Source organism: Fundulus heteroclitus, unplaced genomic scaffold (assembly GCF_011125445.2).
Source record: "Fundulus heteroclitus isolate FHET01 unplaced genomic scaffold, MU-UCD_Fhet_4.1 scaffold_447, whole genome shotgun sequence".
NCBI classification, from domain to species: domain Eukaryota; kingdom Metazoa; phylum Chordata; class Actinopteri; order Cyprinodontiformes; family Fundulidae; genus Fundulus; species Fundulus heteroclitus.
Window position 1 is genome coordinate 60,261 of NW_023396865.1, and position 20,912 is coordinate 81,172.

The 20,912-nt window shown below is 41.9% G+C and overlaps 1 protein-coding gene across 3 annotated transcripts in view; it reads left to right on the top strand.

The window, feature by feature from the left end:
* The window catches only part of LOC118556033 (A-kinase anchor protein 6-like), a 96,247-nt gene that overhangs the window by 55,025 nt on the left and 20,310 nt on the right, over positions 1–20,912 (top strand). For all 3 annotated transcript variants that reach the window (XM_036131628.1, XM_036131629.1, XM_036131627.1), the window contains one exon: positions 8,152–8,249. In XM_036131628.1, coding sequence (XP_035987521.1) covers positions 8,152–8,217 — 66 coding nt within the window. In that variant the 3' untranslated portion in view covers positions 8,218–8,249. The remainder of the gene's footprint in view (positions 1–8,151; positions 8,250–20,912) is intronic.

Sequence of the window (20,912 nt, forward strand, 5' to 3'; positions counted from 1 at the left end):
CCAGTAACCTAAGCCTATAGCAGTAAAACTATAAAGGTAGCTGAGAGTAACATGAGTCACTAGTTATAATTTTTGTCAAAAAGAAAAGTTTTAAGCCTAGTCTTAAAAGTAGACAGGGTGTCTGCCTCACGGACCAAAACTGGGAGTTGGTTCCACAGGAGAGGAGCCTGATAGCTAAAGGATCTGCCTCCCATTCTACTTTTAGAGACTCTAGGAACCACCAGCAGATATAATATAAATTTGATATCATTTAATATAAATTTTATATCATTTAATATAAATTTTATATCGATTAATTATTGCTTAAGATAAGAATAAATCTTTATATCGATTAATATTAATTTGATATCGTTTAATATAAACTTTATATCGTTTAATATAAATTTTATATCGTTTAATATAAATTTTATATCATTTAATTATTACGTCATCTAAAGGTCAATTAAAAAATAAGCCCCGCCCCCTTTTAATCGCCCCGCCCCTTTTTAATCCATCAAAATCGGATTAAAAAGTGACAGAAGGTGTCTCCTATGTCTCTCTCATGTCATCTCAAGGCACATTACAAAATCAAGTTCAATCATATTATACAGATTGGGTCAGATTATACAGATTGGTCAAAAATGTCATAAGGAAACCAGTTGATTGCATCAAAGTCCCGACAAGCAGCATTCACTCCTGGGTAACCGTAGAGCCACATGGAGAGTCGTCTGCATTGTACATGGCTTTGCATGTACAATGCAGTCTTCTCTGGATGATGTCACAGTTAACAGAACGCCAGACCAGGTGTACCTACTATGAAGAAAAAGAGAGAGAGCAAAAAGTTAAAAGCTGAAATGACGACAGTCATTTCAATGTAATACAATGCAAAACTGGAGAACAGTAGACTGAAGAACAGTAGAAATCAGTAGAGTGAGAAAATTAGACCCTGATGTCCTCCAGCAGCCTAGGCCTATCACAGCACAACTATAGAGATAGCTCATGGTATGAGCCACTCTAACTATAAGCTTTGTCAAAAAGGAAAGTTTTAAGATTAGTCTTAAAAATAGATAGGGTGTCTGCCTCACGGACCAAAACTGGGAGTTGGTTCCACAGGAGAGGAGCCTGATAGCTAAAGGATCTGCCTCCCATTCTACTTTTAGACACTCTAGGAACCACCAGCAGACCTGCAGTCTGAGAGCGAAGTGCTCTGTTAGGAACATACGGGGTAATCAGAGCTCTGATATATGATGGAGCTTGATTATTAAGGGCTTTATACGTTAGAAGGAGAATTTTAAATTCTATTCTTGATTTAACAGGAAGCCAATGAAGGGAAGCTAAAATTGGAGAAATATGATCCCTCTTGTTGATTTTCATCAGAACTCTTGCCGCAGCATTTTGGATCAGCTGAAGGCTTTGAACTGCATTTTGTGGACTTCCTGATAGTAAAGAATTACAATAGTCCAGCCTTGAAGTAACAAATGCATGGACTAGTTTTTCAGCATCACCCCTGGAAAGAATGTTTCTAATTTTGGCGATATTCCGGAGGTGAAAAAAGGAAACTCTGGAAACCTGTTTAATATGAGATTTAAATGACATGTCTTAGTCGAAAACAACAAGATTTTTAACTTTATTACCAGAGGCCTAGTTAATGCCATCCAGATTAAGTGATTGATTAAGAACTTTATTTTTTGAAGACTCTGGCCCAAAGATTACATCTTCTGTCTTGTCAGAATTTAAATGCAGGAAATTTAAAGTCATCCAGCTTTTGATGTCATCAAAACATGACTGCAGTCGAAGTAACTGATTGAATTCATCAGGATTTATGGATAAATATAGCTGAGTGTCATCAGCATAACAGTGGAAATTAATCCCATGCTGTCTGATAATTTTGCCAATGGGAAGCATATATATAGTAAATAGAATTGGTCCAAGGACTAAACCCTCTGGTACTCCACAGGTGACCCTAGAGTTTGAGGAAGATTTATTATTAACATGGACAAACTGGAATCTGTCCGACAGATAAGATTTAAACCAGCCTAATGCTTTTCCCTTAATCCCTACAGTATGCTCAAGTCTTTGTAGGAGAATATTGTGATCAACTGTATCAAATGCAGCACTGAGATCTAACAGGACAAGTCCATTATCTGAGGCCATGAGAATGTCATTGGTGACCTTCACCAGAGCTGTTTCAGTGCTATGATGAGCTCTAAAGCCTGACTGAAACTCCTCAAGTAGGTCATTACTTTGTAAATGTTCACATAGTTGATTAGCAACTACTTTCTCAAGAATTTTAGATAAGAAAAGAAGATTAGATATAGATCTGTAATTTACTAACTCATCTTGATCAAGAGATGGTTTCTTAAGTAAAGGTTTAATAACAGCTACTTTAAAAGCCTGTGGTACATATCCATTTACCAAGGATAGATTAATCATGTCTAAAATAGGACCACTGATCAGAGGGAATACCTCCTTAAACAACTTGGTTGGGATTGGGTCTAACATACAGGTAGAAGGTTTAGATGAAGCTAAAATTTTAGATAGCTCAGAAACCTCTACTGCTTTTAAACAGTTTAGACACTGCGCAGGTTCTAAGGATTCCTCCAATGCTGCCTCACTTACTGAGGACGATGTAATCATGTTTGGGAGGATGCCAATTATTTTATTTTTAATGGAATCAATTTTATTTATGAAGAATCCCATAAAATCATTACTGCTAAGAGCTAAGGGAATGGATGGATCAACAGAGCTGTGGCTCTGGGTAAGTTTGGCAACTGTACTGAAGAGAAATCTAGGATTATTCTTATTCTCCTCAATTAATGATGAAAAATATGCTGCTCTAACTCTGCGAAGGTTATTGTTATACAACAATAGACTGTCCCTCCAGATTAGGTAGGATTCATCTTGGTGTGTAGAGCGCCATTTTCTCTCCAATTTCCTAACATTGTGCTTCAAGGAACGCAGCTCTGAATTAAACCAAGGAGCCAGCTTCCTGTGAATAATCACCTTCTTTTTCAAGGGAGCTACATTGTCTAATGTAGCTCCCTTGAAACCAGTTGACCAGTTTGGCAAAAGTGTGAAGGAAGAACTTGCTTGATGCTGCAAATTTTTAAGTTAACCAGGTGATGTTATGGATGTGGAAAGTGAAGGAGAGGGCTATCCAGGATGGCGCCAAGGCTCTGAAGCTGTAAGGTGGAGAGATACAGGCATTGTCAATGGAACTACCAGATTTGGTTAAAGTGGACTTTGCACAATAAGCAAATGAGGTTACTAAGGTGGCATGACGTCTACGGCCCCGGGAATATATGGGCTGACTAGAAAATGTTTTCAGTCAAATTGATTATTTTTGCTTTAACCCCTGAATATTATTGATTTTTCAAAATTGATATTAATACATGCACTGGATGGCTGCACAGTGGCGCAGTGGGTAGCGCTGTTGCCTTGCAGCAAGAAGGTCCTGGGTTCGAGTACACCCCTGGGTCTTTCTGCATGGAGTTTGCATGTTCTCCCTGTGCATGCGTGGGTTCTCTCCGGGTACTCCGGCTTCCTCCCACAGACCAAAAACATGACTGTTAGGTTAATTGGCCTCTCCAAATTGTCCTTAGGTGTGAGTGTGTGCGTGAATGGTTGTTTGTCCCTCTGTGTTGCCCTGCGACAGACTGGCGACCTGTACAGGGTGTACCCCGCCTCTTGCCCAGTGAACGCTGGAGATAGGCACCAGCGACCCCATGAGGGATAAGCGGTTTGGAAAATGGATGAATGGATGGATGGATGGATATTAATACATGTCCTGTGTCCTTCACAAGACACATATTATTTTGTAATTAATTTTGTTGTTTGTTATAAAGAGTATTATTACGTTTTCTGCTCAAAGCGGTTAAAGTAAACTAATACCCACTCCCGAGTCCCGACAGTAGATGGTGCAAGTTTAAAAACAATAGTCTACCTGAAAGAGCACCTGCTTGCTAACCCTTATTAATAAAACTTTTATTCATTAATAAAACTTTTGAAATGACCCCCCCCCCCTCTGTTTTTTTTGCAAATCGCACACTGCATGTACCATTATCACTAAAGGAGGCAGAGGAATAACTAAACATCTGACACAAAGAGCAGCAGATAGGAGACTTAGTCAGAGACAGAGAAGCCATTATGAGGCTAAGGCTTGGCTAACGCTAGGCTAAAGCTAGGCTAGCGCCCTGTTACCATGCCAAAGAACAAACCGTGTGAAACACAACGAGTTCCCAAACGTGATGAGCAGCCACAGAAAATGTTTTAAAAGTGTTTATGATTGGAAACAGATGTTACAGCAAAGAGGTTTAAAGATAAAAAGCGAGAGAGCCTGAAGCAAAAGACCGTCGTTCACACAGCAACAACAGGAAGAGACACAATACGCCTTACCGCAAACAGGAAGTCAGCAAGGAAACAAGAACCAATAACCGAAGCTAAAGACTAGAGAATTAAAGCTAGAATAGGAGCACAAAAGCAAAACCTGAAAAGCTAAAGGCAAAGTCTAGAATCCTGATACTCAGCAGGGAAAAAGAAAAACCCAAACGAACAGAAACTCTAAGACAAACAAGGAACCTTCTAAAATAACGGTCGAACAGAAGAATGCTAGGTTAACCCAAACTAAAGCCGAGCTCTAACAAAACAACAAACAAGCGCTGGCCTTAAGGGCGCAGGCAAAGACGGCTGCAAAGCCACAAAGAGTCCTCGTGGAGGTCGTCCTGGACGAGGCAGGCGGCAGAGCAACAACGCCCGACTAAAGTCTCTAGGAGGTCGGCCCCGACGAGGCAGAATCAGGTGGCCCAGATGCCGCAGTCGGCGGGTCTGGCCGAACAGAAAAGTCAAAGGTGGGCGCCATGGTGGACGGCCCCGACGAGGCAGAGTCAAGTGGCCCGGAGACCGCAGTCGGCGGCTCCGGCTTAATAGGTCAGTTGGAGGCGGGAGCCGTGGTGGACGGCCCCGGCGAGGCTGAGTCAAAAGGTCCGGAGACCGCAGTCGGCGGCTCCGGCTAAACAGGTCAGTCGGAGATGGGCGCCATAGTGGACGGCCCCGACGAGGCTGGGTCAAATGGCCCGGAGACTGCAGTCGGCGGTTCCGGCTAAACAGGTCAGTCAAAGGTGCCGTCTGGCTACAGGTCTCGGCGGAAACCGAGGCTAGAGGTGGACCCTCCTGGACCCCCTCTAGAGGATTCGATGGAGGCAAGTCCTCCTGGACCCCCTCTTGAGGCTTGGGCGGAGGCAGGTCCTCCTGGAACCCCTCTTGAGGCTTGGGCGGAGGCAGGTCCTCCTGGACCTCCTCGTGGAACGTGGACGGAGGCAAGTCCTCCTGGACCCCCTTGTGGAACGTGGACGGAGCCGGGCCCTGCTGGACCCCCTCGTGGAACGTGGATGGGGGCAGGTCCTCCTGGACCCCCTCGTGGAACGTGGATGGGAGCAGGTCTTCCTGGACCTCCTCGTGAGACTTGGATGGAGGTAGGTCCTCCTGGACCTCCTCGTGAGACTTGGACGGAGGCAGAACAAATCCCTCGGCAGCTTCAGGCAGTGACGGACTACAGGCTTCAGAGAGCGGCGCCGGGCTACAGGCTTTGGAGGGCGGCGCCGGGCTACAGGCTTCGGAGGGATCAGAGGTGGGGGGCAGGTCCTCCGAGGCCCCAACGCGCCGAAGTGCCCGGGGCTTGCGCCGGGAGGAGCCAGACGGGGGAACAGAGGCTCTTTGAGGGCTAACAGCAGGCCCACGGGGAAGAAGGTCGTCTCGGTCACCATAGAAGAACTCCCACAGCTGGTTCTCCTTGATGCGTGGGGCTCTGCTAGGTGGAACGATGAGCTACACTCCAGGGGCCAGCTGCGAGTCATGGAGGTGATGACCGAGACGACGAGAGGCTGAGCGGCTTCTCTCCCTGGGCTCCGGGATAGCCGTAACAATGCCCATGTGAACCACCTGGGCAGCAGCCATCTTGGCATATCTTTCTTTCATCAGGCGTTCGCACATTTGCACATATGCGAGGATCTCCGGGTCATCAACCCCTGCAGGTAAGCCCCATGTGGTTCCTGAGTTCATCTTTTGACTGGGCTGTACTGTCAGGGTTTGTTTACCGAAGAACTCAGGAAGTCCACACAGGACTAAAGTTTAAGAGTTTTTATCAGAGGAAGTGTGCTGGATGGCGGATGATGAAGACCGGAGGTTTAGGGCTGCAGAAGGTCAGGGATGTAGGTGATGGCAGGAGCTGACGGCCCGGAGTGTAAGTCCATAAAGCCTGGTGGCTTGGAAAGCAAAGTGCTGGTTGGCTAGCAGGCCTTGTAGCAACACTAGGGCACTGAGCGGAGCTTCTCCAGGGCGGCTAGGCAGGTTAGCAGTTCTCAGGAGACACCAGGACACAGAGCAGAACTTCTCCAGGAAACACAGCAGGGTACAAAGTCTTTCAAAGCGACTGGCAGGACTAACCTTAAATGAGAAAACAGAAACAGATCATCCAAGGCAAAAACGAGGACTGGCATGGAGTGGTGGATAACAGAAGACGGCCCAGTGCTGAACTGAAGTCAGAGGGAGGTTTAAATAGAGCACTTAACAGGGGGAACAAAGGTCTGGCTAATTAACTGGTAAATTGTTATCAGGTGTGACTGACTGCTGAGGAGGTGAAGTGAAGATGACAGAAAATAACTGATGAAAACTAACAATGAAAACTAACAATAAATAAAGTCAAAGCAAACCCAAATGAGATGAAAAAATGAAAATAACAGAAAAACGAAGCCAAACCAAAACTCAACCATGACAATTATGACAAATTCCTCCTGTCCCATCAGAACCAAGAGCTAATTTTCACCTAAAACAGAATAACACATTTATGTCAATGCTTAGTATTTACAGTCTAGTTCAAAAAGTATTATTTAGAGGTCCACACTAAAACATAGCCTTGTTTTACAAATTAAACAAAATATTTTTTTAAACAAATATTATTCTTCTAGCCAATAAAAAACAGGACAACCTACCCCCTAATAGTTGGTATTATCCCCATTTATTTAAATAATGTCCAAGATATGCTCGCTGTAGCCACCTACAACTCTACATCAATTAGCTATGAGGCATTGACACGTTATGCATGCATAAGCCTATTCAATTCACCTCATTATCTGAATGAAGTAAAGGAGGGGATGCTGACCTGTACCAGGACTTTACATTTCTCAATGCTCAGCCAGCCCTTGTTACATTTTCTGGTATGTTTCTATTTCTGATACATAGTCAAAAGTATGGGTATTCGATTAAGATGATGATGAGCTGGCCAGGTCATACTGCAAGAAAGCATGAGGTTCTTTTTTCTGGAATGCTGTATTTGGTTAATGTTAAAGTTGTTTTCTTTTCAAGTATCCATATTATTAAATTCTAGACTTATCTGTCCAAAAGAAAATTCGAGAAGTGATGGTTTTGTTTTCTGTTTTCTCTGGCAAACTTGAATCCCTTTTTTTATAGAGAGCAGAGGTTTCTTTCTTGTACTCCTTCAATGAAAGGTAAACTTAAGCATCATAGGCATGCACTAACATATCAACAGCAGTAAGAGTCCTGTCCTGTGATCTCATTTCTGGGTTTTTGGAGACTTTGTTAAACATAATTTGATCTGCTTTCAATGTGAACTTGTTTGGATAGCCGTACCTTGGAGTGTTGGCAGTTCTTTTGTTCTGTTCGTCATTTACTTGTGGATAGTTTTTTATGTGGGGGAATCACTGATTTCATTTGAGAACTCTTTAAAACCTTTCCCAGCTTTACAACATACTGCAATCTTCTTTTTGAAGGCCGCATTTTTCAATGCGTTTCATTCAAACGCTAATAGTCAGGAACATACCATACTGAATATCCAAGGTTTAGAAAGGGATATCTCTTTAGACATAAATGGTAACAATGTTCTAATCATGTATATCTTAAGTCGTATAATCCGATGTGTAACTAATTACAGAAAAAATGTAATATCTAGTTTTGTTTTTTATTGTTTTTTTCTAGTACTAGAAATTTAGTGTGCTACGCCAATTGCCTCTTTCTTTGTTTAAGTATAAATAACAACAGAAATGTTCATATAATTATCACAACTGTCAGAGGAATAGAAAAAAGTTAACATTGAATTTAGGTACTAAGAAGTCTGCCCTTTTCAATCCATTTTTTTCTGTTTTCCTACCTTTGATGTAGGAAGGCTTTTGGCCAGTTTTGAGTCGGGCCGCTGGAGAAAGACAAGATGGAGCAAACCTACAGTGAGGACCCCACCTTTCGGATGACAGCAATCAAAAGTAAGATAACACACAACAGCCTGGCCCTTTTTGGATCAGTCAAAAATACAACTGCTTAAATAATATAAACACACACAAACAATAGAACTCTTCATCCACGTTGAAGTCTGTTACTCTGCAAGGCACTTTAGAATCTAACAGGCGCACAAAAAAGTAGTTAATAAAATGTAACTTTTACACGTATAATGGCAAGTTTTTCTGCAACCTGCTATTCAGCTGTGTGATATTTTCATGCTAAACAGGCTCAAAGGAAAATTAAGTGTTCCTCTAATTGTTATTATGAAGTGGGTGTTCTCATACTTTACTTCACTCATTTCCAAGTAAGTCAAAAAAGCTCAAACATCAATAACAAAAACAAAGGCTATTTTTTTCTTAGTACTTTAAATATCTTGTGTGGATTATACACACTTGGGACCTACTTTGATCTTAATTCTGTTACTGTTTCACCGTGCCGTGTCTAAGGTGAAACACCCTCGGTGGACCCAGTTCGTTTTACCCAGTCAGGCGACCCCCACTTACTTATTACCTTGAATGTAGGAAGCATAAAACAGACAAGTATGCTTTTAGTTATATTTTATCTAGGTAAAGACAGAGAAATAGTTACAGTCACACCAGCGCTGATGGGCCCCTGATCGGCAGGAGGCCTCGAGTGCTCATCACGCAAACATTATAAAGGGATCTCGGGACACACCCATACAAGGGCGGTACACATCCAAACTGTGACATCAGCAGGGAAGCTGCGTCACCTCCAGGGTGGTATCTGATAGATATGTGCCAATCTTTTGGGTCAGTGCCATCTAAGTGTGCCATGCAGTTCTGGGATAAACAGCTCGTTCCACTTGACCTTGTTGATATCCTAACAGTCCCCCTGATGATGTGTCATTATGGCACATCACCAAAGATGATCAACCAGTGGAACGACAGCTCTCAGTCTGTCCCTCTCCCAGAACAGTCGGTCATTCCGTCCAGTCCAAGCAATCCAATCACGTCAGCTTCCGGCTTCCAGAGTCCATCCATCTGTGATCTCCATGGCAGTCGATAGTGCGGTTCAGTCTCTGGGGTCACACAATCTCTGCTGGTGTGACTGAAAAGCACTTTGTAAAAACAGTCCAGTTGTCCGTTAGCCCCCCCTGTTGGTGTGCCCCAAAGGCACATCACAACGAAAATAGTTCCAAGAAAAGGGCCGGACAAACCACAATGGAAACATCTTAGCATCAATCAGCATGAATACTTCATAATTTTTTACTCAAGCCCACAGTCCAAGCATTTTAACTACAATTTAGGGTTCAACTATTTGAGCTAGGCCTGTTTTAGGTTCCTATGCGCACATTATTTTAAGTTTACTTTAGACTATATAAGCTAAAGGTGTACCTTAATCAAGGCCAAATTCGTCTACTCTACCCCCACCCCAAGAAACCTCCTACTCGGTCCTCCACTCTCCATTCCTATGGAAAACCATCCATCGCTTTCAACCTCACAAATCCAGGAGTACCAGTAGGGGGCATCATAGGGCAGGCTGAGTCTTCATCACAAAAAACCATCTCTAAGAAATGGCAAAAAAGTGATGGAGCCCCAGTCAAGGGCACTCCCACTCTGGGCCAATCTGAGCGAGAAGACACCCTGTATTGAATCTAGAAATTAGCCTTACCGAGTAACTTATGGATCTGTGATAGCCATCAGATCCTGGTTCTCTATATAACAAAGCAAAAAGATTGCAAGAACTGTAGGTCTTGGTGTGTGTGTCTGTAACAGAGAGTTTCCATTCTTAGTCATAAAGCCATAGCGATCATCATAATGCAACATCACAGTATAAACATCATAACACATAAGATCAAACATGGTGATGGAAGTCAGTGGAGAAGAGAAAGGAAAAAATCAGTTTTGTGATATAAAAAGTGTCCGTACGTCAATAACGCAAGTAAAAAACGTCAGGCCAGTCTGAGCACGTGGCAGACATGAATCTATTCGCGCATAAGTGGTCAGCTCAGTGTTCTCAGGCAACTGCTCCTTCATGGCAAATCCATAGGTCTCTGGCATGTACTCCCAAACTTCTTAAGTCCTCTTCTTATTCCTCAGCATGGACAAAAACGATTTAGTTGGATGGTAATGAGTGTCCTGTCCTTTTTCAGGCAATAAGCATTTTATCCCCAGGAAAATGCTCTGTTGAGATGGTTGGCAGACACCAGGCCTTGTTTACTGTTGGATAACAGAAACAAGGTGTAATTAGTGTTCTTATCAAGACTCCCAATCCTTCTTTCATTTACCTTCTTCAAACACTTTCACATCCAGATATTTCCGTTCACAATTATTATGCTCTTAGCTTAACCTCCTTTACTGTAATCATTAGATCTTGCATTACCCTTATATAAAAGAGAAATCTGAAAGTTCAACGTTATCTGCAGCAGCATTTCTCTATAATTCTTTCCCATGTGTGTCTCACCTTACAATTGTCCAACAGTTGAAAAGATCTCTGCAATAGAAATTTATCATCATATGTTTCATGGCTACTGTGACACGGTTCATCTCAATTTATCTAGCACACAAGGAATTGTATTAAAACCTTTCAGAAACTTCTTACTGAACCAGCTCCAAAATACTTCACATTTTTCTAAAAAGTCCAACAGAAAAACCCTTAAGTTTGTAAAAGAAAGCTCCACTATATATATTTGCAGAATAATGTTGTGATGTTAATAAGAAGCAGCCCTATGTACTTCTTGTCTTATTTTGAAAAACTCAGCTAAGAGAAAGGAAGTGTGTGCATGCCCCTCGCCCACACGGAGTTGTGATTGGTTGCTATTCAGGAAGTGGGTGTAGCCCAGGGCGGAGACAGGAAGTAGCTCTGTGAATCAGTTTCAGCTTGACGTGCATCAAACAAAAAGACTTTTAGTTGAATGCGCCCTCCACCTGAAGCGAAGAGCAATTCTAACCCCATTAATTCTTGATTTTTTAATCACTTCTGCTTGTTTTAACAGACAGCTTTTGTAAGCGACCCTGGTTTTATCTTATGTCCCCCTGTACGAATCTTGTTTGAAACAAACCTTTAAACTGTAGTATGCTGTGAGCAGTAACTCATTGTTGCTTATTAAACACATCGCCCCCTGACCATGTAAGTAGCTCCATACTGCTCTAGGTCTTTAAACCTTTTTCAGTCATTCAACATTAGTTTAATTGATAATACATCCAAGCATAATTATATCCCCAAGTAAATCAACCCTTTAACAAGTATCTAGTTCTTGTTCTCATGTGTTTAGTTTATCCTTGAAAAACTTTAAGCAGACATTACTCCGAGTGATTTTCTTACATTCTCATACATTTATTATTATTACCTTTGTGATCTTATATCACCCAGTGATCTATAAATCCTTATTTTATGTTTGCACCGTCTTGTCCCAGCAGATTAAAAATTCCCATTTTAGAATTTGCTTTTTTGTTTCATCAATCACTGTCTGTTGTGATTATTGAAGAAATTGTGCAGTTCCTTTAAACCCTCTTAAATATTGACCACCCGTTGGTAAATGATCAGCTTTAAGTTTTGCCCTTCTTCTAATTCTTTGTTTAGCCTTAGTATCTGCACCTTAAATTGACGAATAGTGGAATTCTTTGTATAAACACTTCTCTATGTCCGTATTTGTTTAGGCCTCTATAATTTTGTTCTTTTCATTTTAAGTGAGGACCTGGTCAGGATAGAGAAAGTCATCTCCGATGCTCCTTTTGGCAACCCCAGCAAACCCAAACATAAAATTGTTCACAGTCAGTGTTAGGTTACAGGTAATCCCTGTGGGAACACGACGTCGTCTCCTCTGTTCAACCTGGTTTCAAGCGCCTGGGTCATCGAAACACTCCACCACCTGCGACAAATCTCTGACATTTTCAAACCACAGCAGCAATTCCTGGGTGTCCACACCCCCTGTCTGAAATGTCTCTCGTCGTAAGCCCAGGCTTTCAGTTTATCTCCTCTTTAGTGTCCCCCTTTAGAGCCCATTTACCCCAAAGAGTCCAAGAGTGTGTTTTAGGTGCGTTTCCTGAACGCCAACCTCTCCATGTCATGTTCGTGAAACCTTGTAGTTGAATTCCATCACCTGTGAAGCAAAGCAGTCATGCATAGTTCTTTTCAAGATTTTCTTTATCACAGCAGTAGTGTCACTGTCTGATGCCATTGCAGCTCTGATGTTCCTCAGAGCCAACCTTCATGCATCGATATCATGTTGAAGCTGTTATCCTCCTATCATCTTGTGTCCAGGAGTCACTTCTGTTGTCCTGACCAGATTCCAAATGTCCAACTAATCTAATTGACCTCATTACTTTTCTGCATGTACAAGAGGACGATCGTTAGATTATTCTGGTCTAAAAGACCACTAGGTTAATAGATGGCTAAACTATATTTATGTGGGTTTATTTCTTCTGGATGTTTTAACATTTAGTTAAAGAACAATTATTGTGCTATTTTGTGTTCAAACAGATAGTTGTTAAGTCTCCTCACACCTTTTAGGTAACTGCGTACAATTCCAAACTATTTACATTGGTGCTTTAATCCTAATTTACCCAAGTTATTTATTAGAATAAGGCATTATTCTAAACCTGCAGTTATTCTGCTTATATTGAAAAATTAGCTTGCTCACTCGTTCGTTCAGTCGGTTATGCTATTAACTGTTGCTGTAATGCCTACTTTAACTTTTTCGCCCACTAGTTTTGTCATGATCATAATTATCGCCCATTGATGTAATAGCATACATTGTTCTTATCCACTTTCCTTTTACGTTTAAACGGCCCCTCTATGTAATCCCCAATATAAGTTGTCAAACCTTTTAGGTTTAGCATAATTACTTAAGCTGCTCTATGCTCTCATCCCGTAACTTAATATTTTGGTGCAAAATGGATGTCTTTTAGCGGTTCCCCCTATTTCTTCTCATGCATGATGTATTTTATGAAGCTTATTGTATCTTAAAGGTGCCTCTTTGAATCTACTTCAAAACCCCTTGTGGGGTTAATAAAATTCCAAAACATATTTATATGTATTTTAAATGATTTAAATAAAAACTTTGTTAGAAAAGTAAAAGAAAATCCTTCTTATTAGCGGCCCAAAATCTCTACCAGCTTTGTTTCCAGACCAGTACCACTTGTCCGAATGCGTTTGACCCTCTTATCGCTCGCTAATAACAGCTCTGACTTAAAACAATTAACATTCTAGGGGTTTAATAATAATCCTGATTGCTTTTAATCTGAAAGTTTTTTCTAAGCGCCTCCGCCAATGTGTATGTTTCTAATGCGTGTTTCGTGTTTTAATTATGTGCAGGAAAATCTGATGTGAAATGCAGAAGGGGTGTCTGCCAACTCATCTTTGTTTCGTGTTGCAGTCCATTGAAGGTTATCCGATGCCTCTGTCTTTGCCCCCGCAATTAGTTGTCCAGTTTCAGTCCTCATGTCTCAGTTCAGTACCACAACATCGTTCCAGGACGAGCATTGTCCATGAATCTTCTTTCTCCAATCGTTGTGTCTGAAACCACAAGGAATTCTGCCAGCATTTTGCCAATATGGATTTTGTCCAAAATCAAATTGTCTAATACAAGAATTGTCCATCTTCATCCGTAGTGTAGTGTAAATAAGTTGAAAAGAAAAAAATCAAAACAAAAATTACAAGAAAACTGTCTCAAAACAAAATCAACCACATCGTTCCCTCTAAAACAAAATTATTCTTGAAGTTCTTCACCTTTACCCCAGATCTTGATCCCTTAAAAATTTATCCAGGCAAAATATTTTACAGACAGTTCAACCTCTTTGTATAAGTTCATTAATAAAAAACATTTCTCTTAACCTTGTAGCATCACATTCCCCATTAAACCTCTATGCAGCTTCTGCAAAAATTACTGATTTTTTGTCCAAAATTTGATCAAAAACTGGATTAGGCAGGAGTCAAGTACATCACCTTTTTCTCCTTGTCCCAAGGATCAGCCCCCATGGCACTGCGGCACTGTTTCTGTATTCTCTCGCATCTGAGAATGTCTAAAATGAGACTAAATCTCTATGTTAGCACATCCCTATCATATTGACCAGGTTTCTTTGCAAAGAAAAAGAAGCAGAAAGATAGAGCTGTTAATAGCAGAAAGCAACAAACAATTTTAAGACACCACCTTTCCTGCCGGAAGATCTCCTCAGTCAAAACTAAGTATAATTTAGTGTCCAAATCTGATTATAACTCCTTACCGCACTGTCTCCTCAGAGCCCCCCGTTGGCAGAAAGGTGGCGTCTCCTTTATTCTGAAAGCAATAACTCAGAGAAAAACAAGAGTGTTAATAGCATGTAGTTAAAACCCTGGTCCCCTTAGTGTCACTTTAACGTGATGTTGTTCTGCTGATCCTGGGAAATTAGATCTATTCCTCACCTTTCCCCTGAACTCCGTTCAGAACCCCTCCAACAGAAAGAAAACAAAAAACAAAAGAAATTAACAAACAAAAACAAACAAAATTGTCTTCCAAGGAGCACAATTATGTCTATTACAATATGACATAGGTTTTTGACGTACTTTTTGATATCCTTCTGGTCCTTTGACCATGTGTATTTGCTGTTAGTAATACTTTTATTCATATATAACTTTTCAATCTACATTGGTCAAGGGTGAAACTTTAATCAATGATTTTCTCTTTTAGTTTTTTGAGCTTCTAGTGTTTTTCTGTAAATGATAAGTGTTTTCCCGTAAGCATATTGAGAAGGCTACCCAAAAACAAAGAGATTAGAAGTAGAATCCCTTCACAAGCTGGCTTTATTTTTTCCCTCTGACATAGTTTTCGTGCCCCTAGGCCAGAACACACAGACCCAGCCTTGCCATAACATTCAGATGTTTACATCGTGGTCAGATTTGTTTATCATATCTATTGTCCTGTTTCAGGTTAAACTGACCCTCTGAGGCTTGCCTCAGCTCAGCATAACTAATAACATCAGATGCTTTTGTAACCGATGACATGCTTAATGTGGCCTTGTGATATCTTAACACTTCTCAAAATTTCTCATTAGCTGCATTCAAATCCCCAGTAAAAAAGAAATAAAATAAATTAATACAGAACCCTTAGAAAAGCAACCATATTTAGTCCCATACAGTTTGTTTAAAGCACAGTTTGTCTCATCTATTTAAATCAAAAATCATGTATATCTTAGTGCTCTTAAATTCTTCTTTTTAGGCAGCTGTAAAATCCTTTTCTCCCAAACATTCTCCCATATGCTCCCCATATGCTGTTTGCCATTTTATTAATGTTCCAAAATTACAATATAAAAACTTTTACTCTGTTATTATTTCAGCTGTCATGAATTCATTGACAAACACAAGCCAAACGCAATCTAATAGCATAACTGAATACAGCCCTAACGCCTCTGGTTGCTGTACTGCATATTTAAGCTCCAAACAACAACAAACTTTATCCCCAGTCCCAAGTATTTCCTACAGCCCTGGGATATTTTCTGTTTAAGACACGTTAACATCTCTCAGTGTAACAATTTAATTTGGCCGGATGTTTAATGTGGGAAGAAAACAAACTGTTATTGAAATCTCTCTTTACCTTTCTTCAGCTTTTAGTTAACGTAGTTCATGATTAAAAACGTCATTTGAATTACGGAGCTGCAGTTCTCCCAAAACAAATGAACATTCTGAAACCATGAACATCACACAGACGAACGTTTAGTTACATACGATACACAAATACATACATTTACATACAAAGATGACATTCAGACAGACAAACACGTGCAGGCCTGCTTTTTCTGACTGTCTTAAATAGTTCTATGTTTTTCATAGTTTTTAAACGTCTATAGCAACGCCGAAAGATGTATTTTCAACATGTTAAGTTCCCGCTTAGTTTAAAAGTGGAGAGCTTGCGCTGGCTACGACCCCCGAATGTTTCGTCCAAACACGGTTTTACTCTTCAGCCCCGCAAGGATACAACTCCGTGTCTCGCAGACACCTGGACGCTTACCCCTTTTTGAAAGTTATACGTTGCATTTAATAGTTACGAACAATTTTATCCACAACGGAAGTCCCAGTCGGTCCCCACGTAAACGCTTCCCCGGTGCAACGCCCTTTTAGTTCCGTTTCCTTTTTATTTTATTAAAAACTTTCGCTTTTCTTTTTCTTATTAATCCAACTGCCCCGACCAACTGGTTGCACTTTGAACACCCCCCTGCGCCAAAAACCCCCAAAACAAAACAAAACACAAATACATTTATCTGTAACCTCACTTACACACAAAGACCCATTTGCACACACACACACAGACACACTCAATATCCGCGGATCCAAGCAGTCTCTCCCCCACTCACTCTGACTCAATAATCTCATTTCAACAGACACAATATATTGTACAAGACATGACGAAGGCAACAATATCAGACAGACAGCTTGCGCGCAAACTTTCAACATTCTGTTCACATATGCTGAAGCCGTCTCCCCTGCCCAACGTGTAGTGTCATTTAAAAAGGCCTGAATCCGTACTTACTGGATAAAAATGTCCTCAATGTGCTCCAAAGTTGCCGTGCCACTGGGGCCAAAGGAGCAGCTGTTCCTAGTACGTCAGTTCCAGCAGAGACTTCAACCGCATGTACCTCTTGTGGTTCCAGGTATGCTGATAAGCCAGTCCTCACATCACCAATAGCCAATACATACCCGCTTAAAGTCTCCACGAATGCTTTGATCCAAAGGTGCGCCCCTTTTCTGGGATCAGGGAACATGTGCCTCAGATGAACGTTGTCAGCACATGAAAGAGGGCTGTAAACAGCTCCATTCACCTGTCCTGTAGCACTGTGAGTCTGAAACAATGGCAGTTGCACACTTTGTTTTGTTGCAGGTAAAGAAAGATCAGTTTCGCTAGAATGCAGGTTACATCTGGGTCTTACGTCACAGCTTATCTGTCCCCCACATAACACCATACCAGGCACCTGCACCGAAGGGTCTGATGAAGTCACCACACTCCTGGCCTTGGATAACAGTTCTCCCTTATCACCATGCAGATTGTTTTGCATAGTTGTGTACTTACCTTCTTGTTTGAAAGAAGATGATTCCCTTACCCCCTGCAGATTTTCACTCTCTTGTTGTTTGTCGAGGCCTGACAAGCACATGCTGAAATACAGTTCAGTTAGTTTTATCAAGCCTGCTATTTTGATTTCCTCTTTTTGGTATTTTTCTCGAGCAAACTCACCTGCATCACCCGTTTCTACTTGTGCTAGGGCTAATCTATTTTTTAACATCTGCAAATAGTAAGTGCACATTTGTGCCTCTGGTGGTGACCCTTCTGTATCACCAAAAACCCCGTCTCTCCTCATTTTTTCACACCACTCCTCAAATTGTTTTAAATGGTTTTCAGCATCTCTGTGTGGAAAGCTTGCCATTATGCTCCCTTTTCCTGTCTCCAGCAGTGTTCCTAAAGAACACCCCTGGAGCTCATTTTCTGCCTGATTCTCAGCCATTCCAGCACTCACACGTCTTGGCCAACCTGCTGGGACAGCGTCCTGACCCCGGTCCAATGAGAGCTTATTTTTTATCTCTCAGACACCAAAACTTATTATGTTCCTATATGCCTTATTATTGTGTTTTTACACGGCAATTTCAATGAGCCAGTGTACTCAGGATGAGAAGGCCGTTACCCTTCACTTCACTTCCACGGCTCAATGACAATAACGTGTCTCACACACACACACACACACACACACTCACACTCACACTCTCTGGCCAATCTTTTAGTTAACTCTGTACGTACCTTCGGTCTTGCTGGTTGTGTGTGCGTCCAGCTCACGGGTATATCTCGGCATTGCTGTCTCTACGACAGGTTCTCGGCTTCTCAAACTAGATATCTTGAACTCACTGGCTGATTTTCTATATTTGTCTGTAATCGGGGTTTTAACAGAGCCACCCTCCGTCAAACCTCCGCATTCATACTATTGTGTATTTGCCAGGTCTTGTTCTCAATCTCATACGCGCTCGTTTTTCGAAAAGGCAGCTTTTATATTTCCGTGAAGACGAAAGATTTTATGTTAGTCCCCGCGGAAGATAAGGGGCTCTAAACCCACGTTTTCTAGGCTACACGATGTTTTAGAAGCCACGCGTAATGGCGTGTCTGTCAGAATGGCCGCTTTTATGCTAGACACAGAGGAAGACGTATTTTCCTCTGTGCCTAACAAGGGACCTCTAAACCCAATATTCTCAAGGTTCACAATATTTTCAGAAGTTTGGCCAAAACTTCCCGGACTTTCACCTCTGTGACCGCACGCAAATCCCAAATCCTTATCGATTATCGACACGTTTGCAAACAATTATCCTCAAACCTTTCTCTGCCTTTAGGAATACAAAAAGTCGGCCCTCCAGGAAGAAAAAGACACTAGGAGATGAATGAAATCTCCTTACCTTTTGTGCGGCCGCACGCTGTGTGTTTTTCTTCCGGAATGACGTCCTGGCCGGAAAACGGAAGGTGGTACGCCGCCTTTTGGGTCCGGGTGGAAACACCAATTTGTTACTGTTTCACCGTGCCGTGTCTAAGGTGAAACACCCTCGGTGGACCCAGTTCGTTTTACCCAGTCAGGCGACCCCCACTTACTTATTACCTTGAATGTAGGAAGCATAAAACAGACAAGTATGCTTTTAGTTATATTTTATCTAGGTAAAGACAGAGAAATAGTTACAGTCACACCAGCGCTGATGGGCCCCTGATCGGCAGGAGGCCTCGAGTGCTCATCACGCAAACATTATAAAGGGATCTCGGGACACACCCATACAAGGGCGGTACACATCCAAACTGTGACATCAGCAGGGAAGCTGCGTCACCTCCAGGGTGGTATCTGATAGATATGTGCCAATCTTTTGGGTCAGTGCCATCTAAGTGTGCCATGCAGTTCTGGGATAAACAGCTCGTTCCACTTGACCTTGTTGATATCCTAACAATTCCCACCCAGTGATCACTTACCAGTTTTGAAACTAGTTCATATTAAATTATTCACTCTTTTTACTACAAACTGGAGTCCAGATTGTCCTTAATTAAGGAATTCAACTAAATTAGAAGAAGCTACAGAATCCGTGTATCATTCGTTCTTTCTATTTTCAATTGCAAATTAAAAAATAAAAAATGGACTGGTTACTTTGTTTTTTGTTTCTTATGGTTAAACCAAAAACGAAAAAAGGGTTGGTTTTTCATATTTCAATTCTAAGCTCAGATCAAAAACACGAAATGGAAAAACGGACAGCAAGGCAGAATTTGATTTTAAAATTTAATTGGCACAGTTTACGTGACCCGGAAATAGCTGTTTGCAGACAGTCAGCTACAACCGTAGTTTCCTTAAAACAAGTCTCCCACCGCGCTGGGGAAATTCCATTGGACCCTATGCAGAGCTCGCTGCTCCGCAGATGCTTAGGGACCATCTGCAAGTTGCAACCCCAGAACAATTAATCATAGAGAGATATTCAACAGCGTTACCAAGGAGAGGTGGATTATTATCAAATTAATTTCATATGTATCTGATCTCATGTATATTATACCACATTTATTGGATTTGAAAATAATCATTTTTTTGAGGAATTTCCCAAAGCCTAAATGGCAAATGGCACCTATTTTATTATTAGAATAAGTATAAAATGAGCAATAACTTCACCATAGATCATTGTAGTGCCACCAAACTTGTAGAATACATAGATAACCTCATCTAGGTTATGTCATGGTTTAAGTTTTGTCTGGCTTCTTTGTTATTTTGTAGTTCACTTAGCTCTCCCTCGCTCAGCTTTAGTCACACCTCTGGACACTAATTAGTTTTCATTCCCGTCACCTGTCAGGCTGCAATTACCCCTGATCTGTTGCCACCTGTGTTCTGCTCTTTATAAGACTCACCTCATTCTGTTCTCGTCGCTGGTCCATAGTGTTCACTCCCGCTCAGTCTATGACAGAATCCTTGTCAGCTCAGTTTTTTGTTACAGTCAGCCTGAAGACTTCCTTCAACGTTGTTTTTTGTTACAGTCAGCCAATAGACTTTCCGTCAGCTTTGTTTTTGTTCCAGTCTCAGCCTAGTTCCAGCTCAGCTCTGTTCTCACTCCTGTTCTCATCTCCTGGTGAGCTGTTCTGGTCTCAAGTCCACGGTTCAGATGTTCTGGTCTCCAGTCCACGGCTCAGACGTTCTGGTCTCAAGTCCACGGCTCAGACGTTCTGGTCTCAAGTCCACGGCTCAGACGTTCTGGTCTCAAGTCCACGGCTCGGACGTTCTGGTCTCAAGTCCACGGCTCGGACGTTCTGGTCTCAAGTCCACGGCTCGGACGTTCTGGTCTCAAGTCCACGGCTCGGACGTTCTGGTCTCAAGTCCACGGCTCGGACGTTCTGGTCTCAAGTCCACGGCTCGGACGTTCTGGTCTCAAGTCCACGGCTCGGACGTTCTGGTCTCAAGTCCACGGCTCAGACGTTCTGGTCTCAAGTCCTCAGCTTAGATGTTCCGTCCTGGTCGCTAGTCTTGGGCTCCAGAGTTCCTCCCGGTCAGTCTCTCCATACGCCTCCTGCCGGCCAGCTTCTGCACCCTACACCTCCGTCTGTTGAAAGACTCTGGTTCCATCATCAACCATCTTCCACACTTTTCAATAAAGTCACTCCTAAGAAATAGCTCTGTGTGTGCGTGCTGTGTCCGGGTTCATCCTAGAAAAATATCATGACAGGT